The sequence below is a fragment of the Neomonachus schauinslandi genome, chromosome 9, assembly GCF_002201575.2.
Source record: "Neomonachus schauinslandi chromosome 9, ASM220157v2, whole genome shotgun sequence".
Classification (NCBI taxonomy): domain Eukaryota; kingdom Metazoa; phylum Chordata; class Mammalia; order Carnivora; family Phocidae; genus Neomonachus; species Neomonachus schauinslandi.
In genome coordinates, this window is record NC_058411.1 from 5,212,925 (window position 1) to 5,233,263 (window position 20,339).

Here is a 20,339-nt window from a genome sequence, read left to right on the forward strand (position 1 = left end):
GCGCCGGCCGGGCGAGGGCGCGGGCGATGCCGCGGTGACGGCCCCGCCATGGCGAAGCCCCCGGCGGCGGCGGCGGCGGCGGCGTCGGAGGAGCTGAGCCAGGTGCCGGACGAGGAGCTGCTGCGCTGGAGCAAGGAGGAGCTGGCGCGGCGGCTGCGGCGCGCCGAGGGCGAGAAGGTGGGCCTCATGCTGGAGCACGGCGGCCTGATGCGCGACGTGAACCGGCGGCTGCAGCAGCACCTGCTGGAGATCCGCGGCCTCAAGGACGTGAACCAGCGGCTGCAGGACGACAACCAGGAGCTACGCGAGCTCTGCTGCTTCCTCGACGACGACCGGCAGAAGGGGCGCAAGCTGGCGCGCGAGTGGCAGCGCTTCGGGCGCCACGCGGCCGGCGCCGTGTGGCACGAGGTGGCCCGCTCGCAGCAGAAACTGCGCGAGCTCGAGGCGCGCCAGGAGGCCCTGCTGCGCGAGAACCTGGAGCTCAAGGAGCTGGTGCTGATGCTGGACGAGGAGCGCGCGGCGCTGGCGGGGGGTGGGGGCGGCGCGGGCGGCGGCGGCGGCGGCGGCGGCGGCGCGGGCTCCCGCAGCTCCATCGACAGCCAGGCCAGCCTGAGCGGGCCGCTGGCCGGCGGTGCGGCGGGCGCGGGAGCCCGCGACGTGGGCGACGGCAGCAGCACGTCGAGCGCGGGTAGCGGAGGCAGCCCGGACCACCACCACCAAGTCCCGCCCCCCCTGCTGCCCCCCGGGCCGCACAAGGCCCCCGACGGCAAGGCAGTAGCCACGCGCCGGTCCCTGGACGACTTGTCCGCGCCACCGCACCACCGAAGCATCCCCAACGGCCTGCACGGTAAGGACGGCACCGGTCGGGCAGCGCGGGTCTCAGGCCCACGGCCTCTTCCCCCCGGGGGCGGTCGCCACTCCAGACCCCTCCTCCAGCTGGTATCCAGACTCAGGGCTGGGGGATCCCGCGCCTATCCGCAGTGGCGTTTTGGGTGATGTGTTGTTTCTGGTCAAGTGATGGAGGCGTGACCCTGTCCAGCTCCGAATCCACAGCCGGGCCGGGGACCCACTGGACCCCAGGAAAGTTTCTCTCCTACGGAATTATCAGTATTCGTGTAGGGCACCGCAAGGCCGGCTGGGGACGCCTCATTCCAACCTGGAAATCTTTGTCCAGGAGCGGGAAGTTCTTGGGGGGGGGGGTGCGTGGGAGGGGGAAAAGAAAGGCCCTTTGAGTACAGGTGAATTTCTTCTCTTATTTGGAGCAACAGGCAACCCCAAACCTGAGCAGCGTCCACGTGTGTGGGGGGCTGGGGCTGTAATTCCACCTGGGCTTCTCGGTGCTGCCTGCGGGCTCAGAAGGAGGCAGGTAGCCCTTGAGACTCCCAGGCCCCTGGGTCAGAGGACACCGGGCGAAGAGCCTTTCTGGTTTGCTGTCAGTCCTGAACTTCTCAGGGTGGACGGACCTTTCTCAACCGAGGCTCTAAGACTTTCCAGAGGGATATGTGCTTGGAATGGATCCTGGCTTTTCGCCTCTGCCTGCCTCAGTTTCCTTAATCTGTAGAATGGAGTTGATGATCCCTGCCTTGTGGATTTGGGGCAGAGATAAAGTCTCCCAAGGGATTTGTAAACTGCTGGTCGCCTTACAGGAAGTGCGCTGGTGGTAGGTGGCTTGGGTGTGGGTGGAGGACCTTTGGCCTCAGGAGAGCTCGGCTACTGTCTTCCACGCCCATGTGACCTATGGGCCCCCAGCTTGGGTCCGCCATTCCCAGCGCCCTGATCTGTGGCTCTCCTGGCCACTCGTGCCTCTCCCTACCTCCCTGTTCTTCCACATTTTTGGTGGCTTGGCTCCCAGTTCTGGTGGCAGTTGCTGCTGCCTGAACTATTTGCCTGAAGGTGGAGATTAAACAGCCCTTTCGGGTTCTCTTTAAAGGCTTTCCTGGTTCAGAGAAAATGTGTCTAGGCTTTAAATGACTGTTCTTCCCCAGAGTGATGCCTGAGCAGAGGAGGGACGTGCTCTCTCTCTGGTTTGGTGGCTGAGTGGCCTCTGCAGGGTGTTGGGGTGGGAACTGGACCCATGCAGGTGGTGTGCTCGTCCATCACAATTTTTCCTTTATTTACCTTCCCAGCCTCTGAGTTCAGAGCAGGACTGGGTTGAGAGGGATATTTTGTTACTGATTAGCAATCTACCACTACCACTTGGGTTTCCGGTTGGAACTCTGTATCCACCCACCTCCCACCACAGGCGGCTGGAGGCCGGGGGGAGCAGCTCAGAGTTAGGGGGTTTCATTTGTGGGGGTTTCCAGGGCTGGGGAGTCAGGAGTCCCAGTTCCAGCCTCTCTGGCCTTGCCTTCTTGGGGGCCTCGGGAGGGGCCCGACTTCTGGGCCTCAGTTTCTCCCAAGTGCAAGGACGGATTGCTGCAGTCCTGTGGCTGGGAAATGTTGCTGGTTTTCGGCTGCGTCATCGGTGACACTTGCCGAGAGCGGTTGTCGGCACAGGACTGGAGTGCCCAGCGTCGCAGCATATTTGCAGGGAAGTTCCGTCATGCTTTGGACAAGGAGATGCGGCCTCTGTCTGGCTCAGTGTATCAGCCAAAGCAGTGGATGATGTCAGGGCAGGGGACCAGGGGGTGGCTGGGACTTGAGGTGTACAGTTTCCCCGCAGAGTCCGTGCCCACCCCCCGGCCCCCCAAGTCCCACGCTCACTTGGAACAGGCCTGCCACCGGTCTGGTGGTGGCCAGGCTCTGTGTTGGGTGAAATACAAATGAGCACTGCTATCACCAGTTTCAATTACAGGGGCTTGGTGTTGAGCCTTGTCTCTTAAAGTCAGGCGCGGCCTTGAGCTATTCTCCCAGCAATGTGAACAGGATGGCCAGAAACGGGGCAAGACCCTTCTCTTAAAAATGACTTTTGGGTAGTTTTGAGTGGAGGGAGGAGGGAGCTGGAGGTAGGAAAGATAATGCACCTCAGTCCCAGTGGTGGGGTGGGGGGGGAGAAAGTGGGGTCAGATGCCGGGCTTCTGCCCTCCGTAGTTGGTCTCGGTTCGTCCTCCCAGGAACCCTAGAGGTAGTAGTATCCCCATTTTCAGATGAGCAAGTGGAGGCTGAGGGAGGTTCTGAGCCTTGCGTGGGAAAGCCGCGGAGACTGGCAGTGTCTCCGCTCTGTTGCCTGGGTGGGGCTGCCCAGGTGAGGCTGCGGGGTCAGGGGTGGGGGTTCCCCAGGGTGAGACTGCCAGGAGTTGGGGGCGTTCCCTCATGGCTCCGGCTGACGCCTGGCTTGCATCTCTGGCCTCTGTCGCTGTCTAATACTCTTAGTCAGCAGGCAACACTGGTGACTCCCTATTCTTAATTCCTGACCCAGGTTTGCTCTCGTTCGCCCATTCTGGGAAATGTCACTTCCTTATCGGTGACCACTGAGCAGATGGTTGATAACCCTGTCACCCCAAGGGGTCACACCGTCTTGCGGTGGAATCTGCCTCCTGCTTTTCTCCGGGGGCAGGTTACTTCTCTGGGCCTCCCTCTGCTCTTCTGCAAAGTGGGGCAAAACCCAGAATGCCCCCTTCAGCCGCCGAGGCCGAGGGCGGTCAGGGTCTGCGCACAGTAAGTCTCGATAGTTGTCAGAATCCTCGTCATGCTTGTTTCTTCCCAGGCTCCTCGTGAAAAAGCAAGAGGGACCCCTTTGGGGGCTTGCCAGACAGACTTTGATGTTGTCTTCAAAACTCTGCTGTTTAGACAGCTCGCCTGAATGTTTGCGACCACAGCACCTGCTGACGAGCTGGGGGCCTGTGGCCCTGTAGTCTTCTCGTAAGCGGCTGGGGTGGGCCTGCAGCCCCGCGGGGTGCCCGGGGAAGGCCCCTGCGGCTGTGGTGGGAGGTGGCCCATCTGTATTCCAGGCTGTCCTGGGCTGGGCTGGGCCTGGCTGCCGAGAATGCATATGCAAATGACCTTTTTCCCTCCGGGTTGTTTTTGACCGGGCTGTGGGTTGTGCTGACCGAAGTCCGGACTCGAGTGCTCTTGCTGTACTGCAGTGGGGCAGACTGAGGCAGGCGAACCCCAAACTCTAGAAAGTCAGGTTTGCCCCCTTGAACCGACAGTTTTCAAACAAAAGCATTTTCAACAAGGTCTCTCCTTCCCCTCCCCCACCTCTCACTCCCCCTCCCCCCAGTCCCTGTGTTTGCATCCTGTCCTCCCCCATCACTGTGGCCCGTTCCCCCTTAGCTAACCCAGAGAAACCAGGACCTCCAGCAAGCCTTTGTACGGGCCCTGTTTACTTTCAAAAGTTTGGATTAAAAATTTGAGCTTCTCAAAATAAGATGGTTTTGTTCTCCTGCTTGTGTTTTTGTTGGTTTAAAGGATGGATGGAGCGAGGGTGGTCTGAACCTTTAAAAAAAGACGGCGTGAGTCGGCATGCTGGCCCTGAATAGGTCTTTTATTAGGGGCCTCTCAGCTCAGCGCCTCCTGGGCAGGATCGCTAATAAGACGGCTTTTCCTAAACCCAGCCAGGCCTGGGAGCAAAGGTCAGTGAAGACAATGGGGTGGTTTAGATAAGCCTTTCCACCTCCCTCCCCAGCCTGACCCTGACCTTCCATCCGGGGCCTTGGGGTGTTGGGCCCCCAGGGCCTTGCACAGAAGGAAGACAGGCCAGAGGGACTCACTGGCAGGTTAAGCCTGGGGAGGACCAGGGCATCCCCAGCACTTCACAGTTTACCACACAGAGCCTCCCAGTCCCTACTCCATTATGGTCAGAGCTCCCAAATGGTCCCATATTGTAGATGGGGAAACTGAGGCTTGGAGAGAGCAGTGACTTGCTCTGGGTCCCGTGGGGACCTGGGCTCAGTGTTGGGTCTCATGATGTCAGAGTCTGGGCCTGCCACTCTGCCTGCTGCCCCTCTGGGCCTGGATAGTCTGGCTCTGTCGGGCTCAGAGAGACTCCCATGGGAGGCCCCACCAGCAATGGAAGGCCTCCCAGAGCTTGGTCCTTGGCAGGGCCCTGGTGACCTACAGATGGACATGGGGACAGTTGGGGCTGGGGGGAGCTCCAGAGGCTGGACCTGTGTAGCAAAGGGATGGCATTTCTTCTGGGGAAGCCAGACCTGTGCCTCATTCCTGCGCTCCTGTGTTCCTGCACGAGCCAGCATGGCTCATCCATAAAATGGGGAACGTGGGCTCAGGGCAGGGAGTCCTTCCTTCTTGAATTTTCATTCCCTCACTCCTGCCCCAGGCTGGCTTCCCTCTGCCGTGGTGACCCCACCCAACCCCTCACCATGGCCTGGCCTCAGAGCTCCCAGGGCACAACTTGGTTTATAACCTTGTCCCCAGAGCAGCATGATTAGCAAGGAAATCCTTTGCTGCTCATAATCTGTGTTTTCCACCCATGGGGATTTTCCACCCCATGCTTGTCGATGATATGAACACAGAGAATTGGAAGCCTGGGACCTTCGGTGCGTTCCAGAACCTTTGTGGGGCTCTGTTTTCTCCTCTGCAAAGTGGGAGACTATTACCAGTCTTTCGGTTGAGGGAGGGAAGCCGGGACTGTCTCCCACACGCCAGTCCTCCTCCTCCCAGCTGGAGCATTCTGTGCTGGGTATGCTTAGGAACAATAATAGACCTGGGTGAAGCCTGACCTTGCACCTGCTCTGTGAGTGGGCAGCTAGCTTACTAAACCTATAAGCCTCAGTTTCTGCACCTGTCCGGAGGATAACAACACCCTGGTCCTAGACCTGGGCCTCCAGTGATAGGCTCAGGTGACCCTCTACTGTCACCTGGACCCCCTGCAGATTTGCCTCCTCCGGGTGGGGATGGGGGATCCCCGTCACATGTTTGCGAGGACAGCCTTGTGCCTGCCCTGTGTCAGAGCCACGTGAGCCCTTGTCTAGCTGGACAGAGAAGGGAGACAGCATTTCAGCAGGAATAAGGCAGAAGCAGGTCTGCAAGTGGGTCTGACCATGGTTGCTGAGAGCCCAGGGTCTGTGCGGGGAGCTGGGGTGGCCCTGGGCCTGGACGCCGCCTCCTGTGAACAGAAAGAACTGGAACGTGGAGCCCAGAGGAGAAAAGCCTTGGGGCCAGGGAACTGCTGCGAGGCTGTCAGCCCAGGGGGTTGTGTCCAGCCCCTGGGGGTGGAGCCCTAGAGTGGCAGAGACCTTCCTTCAGGGGCCACCCAGAAGAGGGGTCCAGGAGGACTGTGTTGCCTCTGGAGACCAGCAGCAGCCCAGGGAGCTGGGGAAGGGCTTTCCTGAACCCACAGTGGTGGGACACCCCAGACAGCGCTGGGAAGGTGGTTGGGTGAGCCCAGGACAGGGTGAGTCAGGAGGCGACAGGGCGTGGCTGGGTTGTTGAGAGCTGGCCCTTCAAGCCGGAAGGGCTGCATCAGCACCTGTTTATTGAGCGGTTACTCAGTCTGAATTGTGGGTGCCATGCACACAGTGATTCATGTGGCCTGGCTTGGGGAGTGGCCATTCAGGAGCATTTGTCTGTGGCTGTTGGGGTGTAGGCTGGGCTGGGGGCAGCAGGGGAGGAAGTTTGGAGTTCCCACGTGGCCACGGTGATTGTGGCCACAGGAGAGAACCGTCTCTGCAGGTTCTCAGACCTGGCGGGGTGGCTCCAAAGCCATGCTCCCAGCCCCTGTTGGCCTCCTTCTCACTTCTGAGCTCAGGGGTCAGGCTGTCCGCTGTTGGGGGCTTGTGCTCTCTGGCCGCAGCCTCATTCCCGATCCTGCTGCCACTCTCTGTCCCCGCCTACAACCTGGGTGCCCCGGATCCGTGCAGGGGTGACTCTGGGATTTCTGAGCTAGTAGGCAGTGCCATCTCCCTGGAGCAGGATGACGAGGCGACCTAGGTGTCGTCCCCAGAGGTTTGGTGACAGGAACAAGCTTGCCTGTAAAGGGACGAGCTGCTCTTTTGATCCTGAAAAGTCAGGAATCCTAGCAAGCACCTAGAGCTTGTCACTGTCACACATTGCCCTGCCACTGTCCCCTGCCCCCGCAGGGTTCTTGGGTTGGAGCTGGGCCACCCGGTTGTGGATGTCTACTCTTGAACGAGTCACTGTAATGGTCTCCAGCTCTCCAGGGAGCAGGGCAGCAAGCTCAGGAGCTTTATTGATTCGCTTGTGTTCTTGGGCTCACCTGGTGTATGATGTTTAAACAGAGGCGTATTCATTAAGTGGGGAGCAGGGGAAAGGGAGGAGACGTTGCTATGTAAAGGTTTGAAGGTGGACCACTAACAGAACTCTGGATCCCCTAGGGAAAGCCCATCAGAAAAAGGTCACAGCTGGAACTGCCTACAGCCTGAGGAAAAAGCCCAACCCAGGGACTTGGGGGGCGGGGTGCAGGTGCAGTGGGAGGGGCTTCACAGATCCCACCTGCCTGGCCTGTCCACGACCCAACCCCCGGTCCTGCGTTCCCCACTGAACCAGATGTGCCTGGGCTCCAGCTGTTCTTTCTGCCGGGCCTGGCCTCCTCCCGGGTCTGTTCTGCTTGCACAAACCTGCTGCACCTCTGAGGCTCATCTCAGCTCCTGTTAGCACCCCCTCCTAGCTGAGCTCTGAGCACCCCGAAGAGGTTGAAAGCCAAAGCAGGGCAGTTGTGGGAGTGAAAGGGGCATGACGAATAATCACGCCAGGTCAAGAGGTCCTCCTGGGCGTGTGTAGCCAGGGAGGTTCCAGGGTCTCGGGGACTGGAGCTCCTGGCCCCACCCCCACCCCCATGACCTAGTGTGACTTGCCTCACCGCTCTGAGCCTTTTCCCCAGCAAAGCTGGGATCCCAGTGGGGCCCAGCAGGACTTTTCCCTTCTGTGGGAGCCAGGAAGCTGGTAGCACCATGCCAGGCACATTTGGTGCCCGTCAAAAGACGTTTCTGGAACCTGCCCCTCTGTGCCGAGGCTGTGAGTCAAGAGGACCAAGGCCCCGGGCACACAAGCTCAGAGATAGATGACGGACTGAGGGCCCCTGGCCGGGTGGCCAGGGAGGGCTCCAGCTCCCGTGTGGCCGAGCCCGGGGGCGGGCCCCCTTCCCTTCCAGCTCTCGCCAGTGCCTTAGGACTCTGGGCAGTTTGCTCAGGGGTTTCCGGCTTTCCCAGGCACGGCATTTCCTCCACCCCGAGATACCATCAGCCACAGATGCCCTGTGTACTTAACAACAGCTCCTGCTGGGAGGGGAAGACCCTACCGTAAACGCACGCATGGAGTCTGAGCGGCACCCCACATTGTAACTGAAGGGAAGATGCTCATCTTTGAATGCAGGAAATAACAAATGGCAAAGGACAAAGGTCTCTGGTTGATGGGGATGCCAGAAAGAAGGAAAACAGACCCTCGTTTACTCTCAGAGCCCCCGGGGTTATCTGCTGGCCCTGATGCTGGCCTCATCAGCTGATGTGCTCCCCACATCTGGGTTTTGGGGGCCTGGCGATGTTCTGTGCTTTGGACAACACAGGCGGAACCAGTTGGCTCAGCCCACTCCCGGACCCCACTGTGTGCAAGCGCCTTCCTCTCTCCAGGCCCTCATGTTCTTGTCCGTAAGATGGAGGGCTTGGGGAGGCTGTGCCGAGGCTCCCAGAGACCCTAGCTTTCTCTGGCCCCTTGACTCAGAGTTCCTACGATGCATAGAGCCACAAGGAAAGAGCCTCCCGCCCTGCGCTCCTGCTTCTCTTCGGTCATCGGTCATATTTATGGTTTTGTGTCTTGCCCGGGGGTTGGTCCTCAGCTTGGGGCAGGTCTCCCAGTTGAGCTTCTGGGGTGATGGAGGTGACCTGTCCAGCGCTGGCTGAGGCTCCTGCCTGGCCAGCCTGTCCTCGTGAGGGGCTGATGGAATTACCTAGCTCTGCCATTCGATCTGCTCTTACGGGACTAGGTAACAGGTTTGGCACTTGGAGAGTATGTGGGGTTCCGGTGCCCTGGTGTGGGGTCTGCCCAGGACAAAGCCGCCTGTCTTGGACTTGAGGTTCCTCTGTGTGCAGTCCTGTCTCTGCCTGGTTCATAAGCTTCTCAGGGCAGTCTTCCTGGCATGGCAGGAGGTGCTTGGTGTACATCGGGGAGAGGAACGGGGAGGTGGGAGGCACTGCATGAGGTGCTCCCTCTTGTCGCTTTAAACCCGACAGTGGTCAACCCACTTTGGCCACCTGACCCGTCCCCCTGCCTTTTTCCCCATTTGCTCCATTTGGTGCCAAATGGCCTGCAGTTCCTTTAGAAAAAAGAAATCAAACCTCCCCACTGAGGGTGGGGGCTTGCCTATTCCCCCTTGCCTGTTTCCCTTAACAATAACTACGAAGTACACACTTGCTTTTACCAGTGGTTTCTAACCATGGCTGCATATTAGGTATCGCTCGGGGAACTTTAAACAATGCCAGTGCCTGGATGGGCCCCCAGGGATGGGCCCAATTGGTTCTGGAGGCTTCGGTGGTTTTAGAAGCTCCCCAGGGGTTCTGCTGGGCAGCCAGAGCCTTGGTGGGAAGCTCAGGAGAAAAAGGAGAAAAGCCACTGGGCCTGCTGTGGTCGCCCAAGCTTAAGATGACCCGTCAGCAGGTGGGCGGGAGGCGGATGCCGCCCCACGCTGGGGCATCTGGGGCATCGCAGAGCCCGGCCGGTGGGGTGGGGGGAGGCTGAGGCTGCTGTCAGCTCCTGTTAGCAGTAAGAGAGAAAGGGGCCTGTTTGTGTTTCCCCTTGCTCACCTTTGCTGCGTGGGTGCCCAGGTGGGCTGCCTGGCAGGCCTGGAAAGCAGTGTTTGAGCCCGGCCCTGGGGTGCCCCCCCCCCCCCCCCCGGCTTGCTCCCCACCTCCACACCATGGCCGCTGTCAGACTGCCAGGCGCTGCCTTCCCCACCCCCTCGGCGGGGTGCTGGCCCGCCGCAGACGGGGTGGGAGCCTTTTCAGGCTGCATTCGAGGGGACAGATGCAGGCAAGGCCGGTGGCACCGAGATGGCAGCTACCGAGAAGAGTCGACCCATTTCCAAAAATAGCCCATCCACTGTCAGGGGAAGCGTCTCTTTGTCTCCCCAAATCAGTCTTTCCGTCTCCTGTCTCCCGTCTCCCGGCTTGTAAGGCAGTAAGGAGGCAAGCTCTTGTCTTGGAATCAGAGGCTCCCGGAGCACCCGCCCCCCGCCCCCCACAAGGGCGCGATTGTGTGTGGGCCCTGAATGTGCCCGCCTGTCCCCGAGCGAGCGCAGCACCGGGACACCGGCTCCTCTGTGTAAGGAGCCCGCTCTGGGAGTGGCCCTTTGTGGTGGGTTCCGGGCTCTCAGAAGGCTCCATTTCCCTGCTGCCCAACGTCCCTCCGAGCTGGTGGGACAATGGGAAGCTCCTGGCCTGCCCTTTCTCCTTTTTCTGTGTTTTCCATGTTTTCTGGAATGCACACGCCCCACTTTTATACCTGGACGGAAAATGAAGCAGCGAGTTTCTCCCTCTCTCAGCGCCTTCTGTCCTGGCGGGCCCCGCTCCCTCCTTTCCCAAGCCCTCCTGTGGGACCTCCCCGCACCATTGTCTCCTTCCTCTTGTGCTCCTTCCCCTGCAAACAGGCTCATGTTTCCTCGTCCAAAGCAGTAAACAAAACCCTCTCCCTTCTGTCCTCCTGCCCCCCCATCCCCAGGCCAGCCTGCCTCCTTCCCACCTGTTGCTTCTTGCTGCTGGGCAGGTCTGGCCTGGGAAAGGTCAGGTGGCCTCTTGTCCTGACCTCTGGGTGGTGTTTGATGCTCACTCTGGGCTTGTCTTCTAGAACAGGGCGGTGTGTGTGCTGGTTACTTCTGTCTTCTCCGATAGGAGCTTCTGGCTCTCTCTCTGGCCCCTCCTGCCCTGTGCTGAGCCCCCAGTCTCTCTCTCTCTTGTTGCTGCTGACCTTGAGCCCCGGCTTCCAGTGGCCTACTAGTCACCATCCTATCAACTCTGTTCTTTGAATTTGGGTCCCTTCCTCTCTCACCTGTGTGCCCACGCCCTCTGCCTCACTGGAGACCACTCTGCTTCGAGGTTTCCCGGCTTGAGCCATCCACGAGCCACAAGTAGCTGCTTCAATTCCATTTATTTAAGATCAGGTAACATGGAAAGTTTCAGTTTCTGAGTCACAGTAGCCCCTTGCAAGTGCTCTGCACCTGTTGACAATGCACGAACAGAGTATTCCGTCGTTCCAGAGAGTTTCTGGGGCAGTGCTGGTTCAGATAACTCCTTGCTGGGTCGTGGGAGTTCACTTGTCCATGGAAGGAAGCTCTGATGCCTGAGCATGGGGTCAGGGGTTCCTGCGGTCCCCTTCCGTGGGCTTCAGGCACACAGCAGGCCCTTAGGGCTGATCTTTCCTCCCTCCCACCACCACCAAAATCTCACGCTTCCTTTGAGGCTTGGGTCAACCCCTGGAGGTGGACAGTCATGGGATGTGTGACCGGTTGCTCTTGTCCACTCGGAAGCCTCGAGCCAGGCTCTTGGTGGTCGCCCTGCAGCCACAGATGTCACTTCTGCTGGTGGCCTTGTGGGGGCGGGTCCACACGTATGCACGGGAAACCCAAGCCCAGAGAGGCCACGTGCCTCCGGGAGGCTCTCGAGGCCTCCCCTGCAGAGCCCAGCCACCACCTCCTTATCCTCCAAAGGAGGCCAGGAGGCCTGCAGAATCAGAAAACAAAGAAAATGGGTTTTAAAACAGTAAAGTGGGATGGGCGGGGCAGGGGAATGGACACAGGCCAGCCACGCTCCCTCCTCTCCCTCTGCTCCAAGTGGGGAGCGTTCTGGAGAGGCTGCACTCCTGCCCTGGCCCGGTTGTCACCAAATTTGAGCATGGCTCCCCTCCTGCCTTTTTTTTTAAATTTCAGATTTTATTTATTTATTTATTTTGAGAGTGTGAGCAGGTGGAGGGGCAGAGGGAGAGAGAATTTCATGCAGGCTCCCTGGTGAGCCTGGAGCCCAACGTGGTGCTTGATCTCATGACCCTGAGATCATGAGCTGAGCCGAAATCAAGAGTCAGGCGCTCAACCCACTGAGCCCCCCCTGGCGCCCCTCCCCTCCTGCCTTTTGAGCTGTCGATTCCCACGGCTGTGACCGTGGCAGGTAGCGGGCAGCCTCGCCACCAGGGCCTCTTGGGTTTACCTGAGCTTCCTGTGCCCAGCCGTGGGCCGTTCCTGCAGCCAGTGCCTGGCAGGGAGGTGCCACACCTGGACTCTGTGCATGTGGCCCCGTGGCTCCCTGTGCCTCGTTGTGTCCCAGCCACTGGGGCTGCTGGTGTGTGTGTGTGTGGGGGGGTGGTCAGGGGGATATCGGTGAGATCACAGTGGGATGGAGCTTTCTCCCTTGTCCCCTGCGAGAGCCTGGGAAGAGGGGCCGATGTTCTGGCTTTAATGACCTTGGGTGCTGGGAGGGTCTGAGGAGAGCCCCTATTAAACCATCTTATTCTGGTAATGCAGACAGTGTTGATGGTGGTGGGAGTTTTGGTGGGTGAAGGATCCTTGATGTCATGCCCTGGAGGTTCCCCCTGCAGCCTGGGTTGGGGGGCATTCTCCTCCTGCTGCTTCCTTCCCTCACCCCGAGGGCATTTCCTGTGAGCCCGCCTCTGCCGCCCATGCTCAGAATTCCTCCTGCTGACCAGGGGCAGAGGGCAGCTCCCTGAGTGTGGTCAGGATGCCCTGGGGATGCTCCCTGCCCTCCCGCCTCCCAGGTCCCCACCTGGAGGGTGGTCTGAGCCTGGTGCTGCTTTCTTCCTGCCTTTCCCCCTGCAGAGTCCCTAATCCCCTTCTGCGGAGTTAAGACCTTGTTCCTGTGACTGCCAGCCTGGCTCTGGGCAACGTGATCCGCTCCCAAGTGTGTGGTGCTGACATGCTGTGGGAAATGCTGATGAAAAGACCCCTTGTTTTGGGGGCAATCCGAAGTCTGAGCATGAGGGAGGGCAGAGAGCAGAGTAGCCAGCCCCCCCCGCTCTGCCTTCCTGTCCTCCAACTCTTGAGCACAAGCGGGGGCACTGGAACGTCCTGGCCTGGGGCTTTATGTTAGGAGGGAGATGCCTGGGCCAGCTCAGTGCGTCTTCTGGCCCCTCAGCAGTCCCCACTGCCTTCAGGGTCACTTTGCCCTCCCCTCTGTGCTGACCTGTCAGCGGTGCATTCTCCAGCTTCTGTGACAGGGTTCAGGAAACCCCTGGGCCCCTAAGATGACTGTGGACTCATGCATCACCCTCTAGCTTTCATCGGGGCTTCAGAGTGCTCCATGGCCCAGGAAAGACCAGTAGCCACAGTAGGAGGGTTAGTGAGGTTCCTCCCGGAAGCCTTTCCTCCTCACCTGCTCATGGTCAGGAAACCCCTCAGGACACTGAGGCAGAGGGTGAGGGACACAGGTCTTCTTCCCTCAGCTCAACGGGCATCCTGGACACCGACAGTCTTGGCTGGTGCCTGTCATCTGGCAGGTTTGGACAACGAGCTCTGTCCCCTCCCCTGGCCACCGTCCGTCTTTAGAGGGCCCACCACTTTTGCGCCCCTTCCCCGAAGTGGTTTGTGTTTCTGTGAGGGTTTGAGGGTTGTGATGATGTCTTTGTGTAAACCTTCGCTTCCTGGACTTTTCTCTCCCTGTTTCCTTTCTGCCTTGATTCCTACGTCATTTCCCAGAGCCTCAGTTTACCCATCTGTGAGATGAGGCCATTGGACTGGGTCCTTGGAGACTCAGAGACCCTGGAAGGATTTGGTGAAGTTCTAGATGCCTGGGCCGTCCCTTGGCATCAGCCTCGTCCATGAGGCTGCTCCCAGCCTGGCCCCTTCCCATGAGGCCAAACCAGTATCACTTGGGTTGTGGTTTTTTTTTTTCCCCCTTTTCTCCCTCCCCCCAAACACCTGCTGCTCTGGAGCTTTCAGGCCCCATAGTGGCCCAGTTTCTAACCTCGGGCCCTCACCGTGCAAGTGCTTGGCAGGGTGGGGGAATGATCTGACCCAGAATCAGGAGGCGGCAGCCAGGAGGGATCATTTGCCACCCTCCCCGCAGCCCACCCACCAAGGCTTCTCTTTCCCAGACCATCCCCCATAGGTCTCACGTGCCCTGTCCCCGAGGCTGCCGGGTACAGCAGTCATTGCCCGCAGGAGCAGAATAAAAATGGGAAAGTCTTCTAATTTTCTTCTTTTCAATTGTAACCTTGATCCCTCCTCCCTACTCCTACAGACCAGTTCTCTGGTGACTTTTGACTAGTCCTGCGGGCTCCCTTTTCTCTGGCTAAATATACCTGCATCGGTCTCTTGTTCGCCTTAATGAAAATGGCAGGCTTGGGAGCATCCAAGGGAGGCCCAGGAGTGAGGAGGAGGTGATTTGGGCTCCGGACTGACCCAGCCAAAGATGTTTGACTTTGAAAGGTGCTAATTTACTCCCATGCTGGCTGGTGTTTTCTGTATCCTGGGTACTGGCGGGGTGGGCGGGCTGGCTCTGGGGGGAGGAAGGAGTCTGTATCCATCTGAGATGCCTGTCTCCTCAGCCTTATCTCCATTTGCCCCTTGTTGGTTTGCTGATTGTCAGCTGGAAGAAGCAGGAGGGAGGGTCCCTATGGGCGAATGCAGCTAGGAAGCCTGGGTGGCCTCAGGGTGTATAGGGAGGCTTCAGGTGAAGGGTGGCCAGGGGAGCGGGGAGGGCTGAGGGGAGATGGAAGGGGTGCTGGACTGGGCTTGCTGGGTTCTCCCTGCAGATGAGGAAGCCGAGGCTCGCCACGAGTGAGATGGGGCTTTGCTTATTTGTGTGGCAGACATTTCTGAGTCAGCCTAAGGTGTGGGGCTCCAGGCTGGAGTCACCGCCTGCTGCCGTGTCCTTCTGCACCTGGGAATGAGCTTTTGGGGGAGGTGGGATTAGCCCACCACAATGGCAGGGAATGGGGATGGGCAGGGAGATCCTCAGGCCACACAGAGGGGTAGTTGCTGCACTCCGGCCAGTGGCTCCCCACCGCGCCAGGCCCACAACTGGTCCAGTTTGGCTGGGGAGACCCTTAAGGCAGTGGTGAGTGGCAGTGTGATTTGTTGAGGCACTCGGAGGGGATGGGCCCTCCCTTCCTCCCTCTCCTCCCCCCTCCCCTCCCTGGCTAGATCTACTTTGTTACCTGTGAAGCAGACCCTTAGGTTAGGGACTCCTAAGGGCCACCTCACAGGGTCAGAATAAATCCAGTTGGTTTTTCTAATACGTAAGGAAACAAACACAGTCTCCATCGGAGGCCTTGGATGGGACTTAGTTCTGACCATTAACATCATGCACTGAAGCTGTTTTTGGTCATGATTTGTAAGGATGAAGGGGAAGAAGGTCTTGGAAGGGAGTGACCCACCGTAGTAGGGCAATAACATACCCCAGTGCCCTTCACTCCCGTTCCTAGATCGTATCCTTCTGATCCCGCCGGTTGTATGAAGCCTCCAGCAGGCCTGAGGTCCACATCTTGCTGTGTTTGGCCAAGTCTGATTCGCCAGCGGGTCCCAGGTGAGGTGATGGTTTGCTAACCTGGTCAGCTCCTGAGCAGGTCTCACGCCTGAGCTCTGGTTGTGGGTCGACCGCTGCGATCCTAGACAAGGCAAACCCCTGTGCCTCAGCTCCCCACTTCTGTTAGGTGGGGTGACCCGTCTGTTGCGTCCGCGGGCAGTTAGGGATGGCCCCCGAGGCCTGCAGACCTATAGCCACAGCAGGTAACAGGGACTCGGTGCCTTCCACACATTCACTCGCTTAATCCCCATGAAGCCAGGGCACTAAGGTTTCTCCGTGTGACCAAAAGAGGAAACTGAGGGGCAGCGGGCTGAAGCGGCCTGGGGTCCAGTGCAGAAAGGGGCAGAGCTGGGATTGGACCCATTCCCCACCATGACCCCGTACTGCCTCTTGGTGTGGAAGTGGCATTTTCCCGGCCATAACTTTCCTTCTTCCCAAACTACGACCCATTTATTATAGATAACTTAGAAAAATAGTCACCTTGGACCCCAGCCCGCAGGCGGCCTCTGCGAACCACGTAGCTGTGGCCAGTGGGGAGAGAATCAGTAATTGGTGTGTTTCCTCACTTTCCCCCAGAGGACGGGCTGTTGAAATGTGCGTGTTAAGGAGATGATCGGGGACATTGTCGTTTCTGGTGCCACTTTTCTCCTCTCCATGGGCAGGGGAGCAGTTGCGTGGACTTGGGAGTTGAGTACCGGCGAACACTCAGTGTGGAATTTTTTGGCTCCAGAGCTGCACAGGATTTCCTCTTGCCACATGATAGATTTCTCCTGGCGCGTCACGCATCCCAGGTGTTGTCTCTGCCTTCGGTTTGTTCTGAGATGCACAGCGCTGCTGATTGATCCCGGGATCCCCTGACAGGGGCTCCTTGAGGTGAGAGTGTCTGCTGATGTGGGAACCCCACCGGGGATGGGAGGGAGGACGAGGATGTTCGCAGGCTCCAGGCATCTCTGCCGACCAACATCTGCCCGGCTAGGTGCGGGGGGGGGGGGGGTGGGGGGGGGCTCCTGCAGTGGCTCACTCACCTGGTCCTTCCACCCTGCAGGCTCCAACCCTCCCGCCCCCACCCCGTGATTTATCACTGGTGGAGAGGCAGAGTATCCTTCTCCCCATTGCTCATTGTGGAGAGCTTGGAAGACATTGGGAGTCTGAAAATTGAAATCTCTGGAGAGAACTGATGTTAGCATTTTGCTCTGTTCCTAGATCAGGAAACGCTGGGTCCAAAGGGAGCTTTCTTTAGCTTTTTATTTTGAAATCATTACAGCCTCTCAAGAAGTTGCAGAGTGGTAGAGAGGGCTCCCGTGTACCTTTCACCCCGCATTCCCCAGTGGTGACATCTTAGTGTGTGATCGAACCAGGACCGTGACATCGGTACAATACGATGACTAGATACAGATCTTAGATGGCACTGAGTTTTTTTCCTTGCGTGTAGAGTGTATAGAGTTGTATGAGATTTTATCACGTGTATAGAGTTGTCTTGCTCTTTTAAAAATAAACTTTGCTCTTTGGAACTATTTTTAGATTTACAGACTCATTGAGAAGATAGATGGAGTTCCATAAAGCCTGCACACAGTCTCCCCACTGGGAACTCCCTGCAGGGCTTTGCACCTTTGTTGCAATGAACGAACTCATATTGATACATTAGTATTAATGGGAATCCATGTTTCCTTCAGGTTTCCTTAGCTTTTACCTAATGTCCTTCTTTTCAGCATCTGATCCAAGACACACTTTTTATTTTTTATTTTTTTTTAAAGGTTTTATTTCTTTGAGACAGAGAGAGAGAGAGAGAGTAAGTAGGGGGAGGGGCAGAGGGAGAGGGAGAAGTGGACTCCCCTGAGCAGGGAGCCCACTGCAGGGCTGGAGCCCAGGACCCTGGGGTCATGACCTGAGCCCAAGGCAGACACTTCACCAACTGAACCACCCAGGTGCCCCCAAGACACACTTTTTAAAAAACAGTTCACCACGTAATATCCCTGCAGTTGGTAATCTCACCTTTTTTTCATGAGATGTTGAGAATATCGTATTGCATCATTGACTGTTCTTTGAACACGTCTTTGCTTGCTCCTTCCATCGCGTGCACACACCTCCCCACCAGGGGAGTGTCCCAAGGGGGGCTGTGCTGCATCTTGGCTTCTTTGGTCATGATAGCCAGTCCTGACAGGGCGGTCCTAGGGGCAGGTCTGGCACAGCCTTCCATGTGAGGAGGGGACAGCTTTGGAGGCACACAGGCCTCCCCCAGTGGCCCCCCGGTCGCCCTCCTCGAGGGGCATCGCCTGGGACAGCCGAACCTGTGTGAACGCAGGGCACGCGTCTGTGACAGACTGAATCAGGTCACGCAGAGTGTGGCAGCGGGGTGGGGTGGGGTGAAGGAAGAGGTTCGCGCACGGCTCTGCCCGCACCAACCCCGTGATCTTGGGTGAGACCCATCACCTCCGCGAGCCTCAGTTTTCCCTGGGGAAGCCGGGCGCACTCAGATGTCCTTCACAGCCTGTGGAGAGAAGCAAATGATGGTTTGTCTGCCAAGTGCAGTGACTTGCCGAGACGGAGTAACAGCACCACAGATTTTAAGACTTGGAGACTGGGGCGCCTGGGTGGCTCAGTCGGTTAAGCGACTGCCTTCGGCTCAGGTCATGATCCTGGAGTCCCGGGATTGAGTCCCGCATCGGGCTCCCTGCTCAGCAGGGAGTCTGCTTCTCCCTCTGACCCTCCCGACCCTCCCCCCTCTCATGCTCTCTCTCTCTATCTCATTCTCTCTCAAATAAATAAATAAAATCTTAAAAAAAAAAAAAAGAAAAAAGAAAAAAAGAAAAGCGACTCCAATCTGGGGCCATTTCCAAGGGGTCGTTAACCCCACCCCTTTGTGGCCTTTCAGGGCCAGGCCGTGAACAGCAGGTCCCGCCGACAGGATGTTTCTCTGCAAGCCCATTGAGAAATCCCTCTGGAAATCCTCCTTTGGCTCTGGTGCAGGCAGGCGAGAGAATTGAACACAATGGGGACCACGAAACAAAAGGCACAATTGTTGGGGCCGTCTGGGCAGGGTCAGTGGCTGCCCTGGGCCAGGGCAGGCAGACCCACTGGGCAGGTTGTTGGATTTCTGCCCACCAGTGGCGTGGCCACGAACGTGCTCTGAAGGAGGGGAAGACCAGATTGAGGCCAGACCCCGGGGCCGAGGTGCCATGCCCCGTCCTGCCTGGCAGCACCCTCCTGTGACATGGGGCTTGGCGTGTAACTTCCGGGGCTGTGTCCTTTGCAAGTGGGGTCCAGACCCGCTTGGTGTGGCATAATGGGCGGCCTGCTCACAGGGCTCGGTGCACCCCACCTTGCCCAGGTCTTCACTCTGCTGAGCATGGTGGTGTATGTGGACCTGTGCAGTGTGATTCTGGGTCTCTTGGTTGTTGGGCTCTTTTGCCTCTCTCTGTCCATCTTGGTGCTGGGGTTTCACCCTCCCTTGCCCACCCTTTGCTCCAGGTTCCTGGAGCCAGCCTCCCAGCTGGCCTCCCTACCTCCAGGATTGTCCCGTCCAGCCCTCACTCTGCCCTTCTGGAATATTCTTCTTGAAACATAGCCCCTGCCCTGCCCCCAACCCTGCAGGGACCCTCTGCTCAGCATCGAGTTCAGGCTCCTGGGAGGTGCTCTGGCCTCTGACCCGGACTCCTTTTCCACACCCTCTCCCGTCTCTTCCTGAAGCTTCTGGGACCCCAGGCCAGTAGCGGTCCCTGAATACCGTCCAGGCATTTCCATACCCTGGGCTTGGCCTCGCCCTGGCTGTCTTCTTCCCGACCTCCAGTTCCCTCCCCCTTCCTTGCTGCTCTCCCCTCCCCTGGAAAACCCTGCTTGTTTTCCAGCTCTGGCTGAAATGCCATCCTGCCTTTCACATTTCCCCTCCCCCAGTGTCCAAACGGTCCCTCTTGCCTTCACCCTTTCTGCTCAGTATAGATCTCTGAGATGTATTTCACTCTGTCTGGGCTGTAACTGTCTCAACACGGGCCTCTGCCACAGATTCCTGGGTCAGCACTGGTCTGGCACCTGGTGGCTATTCACTTCCCTGGGGACCGAGCGGGCTGGGCCTGCTGCTTCCTGACCCAGTGGCTCTGGCCACCTGGATGGTGGCGTTCCTGGAAGCGTGGCTCTCCAGTGGTGGCCCCCGGAATGTGAGGCTGAGAGATGAGGGGCGGGGGTGGGCCCACCCCCACCCCAGTGACTCGCCCCAGATGCACAGGGGGGTCAGGCCTCAGGCCACTTTGGGGCAGACAGCCTGACAGCCCTCTGTGCCTTCGTCAGTCAGATGAAGATGGTGACGTCAGGAGAGGTGGTGGCAGGTGGAGGCTGGTGTGTGAGCCTCTCCCCGGCTGCCCTGTACTCACGGCCCCTCAGTGGGGTGGGGGGGGCAGGGCCCGAGAGTCACCCGGGAGTCAAACTCTGTCCCACGCTGGCCTGCCTTCAGTGATCCCAAACCCACATCCTTGCCTTTTGGGCCGACACCATCCTGTGTTTCTTGCCTGGGCTGTTTGGGGCTAGGTTCTGGGAAGGCTCAGAGGATACAGGGGGTAGCTTGCTGCCCCTGGGCGTCGGGAAGACTTCATGGGTGCCCTGTGGGTCCTGTGGGGTGAGCTGGCAGGAGCCTGGGGTTGGGGGCTCCCCTGCCTGTCCCAAACCCCGGTTCTCCTCAACTGTGGAGTCAGCTGCCAGCTTCTCAGATGAATCGAGCTGCCAACAATGACCCAGGAAGCTGAGGCGAGGGGTGCGTGTCCTCTCTCAGTGTTCTTGACCAGGCTCCCCGAGAACAAGGCCCCAGCTTCTCTCTGGCCTGCCCTGTGCCCAGTGCCCGGCATGGGGCAGGAACGAGGAACGGGTCCCTGGGTTGGAGGGGAGCTGAGGAGGTTGGCTTGGGGAAGGCGAGGGGTGGGGCAGGGTGTGTGTGTGTGTGTGTGTGTGTGTGTGTGTGTGTGTGTGTGTGTG

The 20,339-nt window shown here is 58.6% G+C and overlaps 1 protein-coding gene across 1 annotated transcript in view; it reads left to right on the forward strand.

Moving 5' to 3' along the window:
* Positions 1-6: 6 nt before the first annotated feature.
* CCDC85C (coiled-coil domain containing 85C) overlaps positions 7-20,339 on the forward strand; it is a 75,424-nt gene continuing 55,091 nt past the window's right edge. The window contains exon 1 of the mRNA XM_044917939.1: positions 7-847. Within this exon, the coding sequence (XP_044773874.1) occupies positions 49-847 (799 nt within the window). The 5' untranslated portion in view covers positions 7-48. The remainder of the gene's footprint in view (positions 848-20,339) is intronic.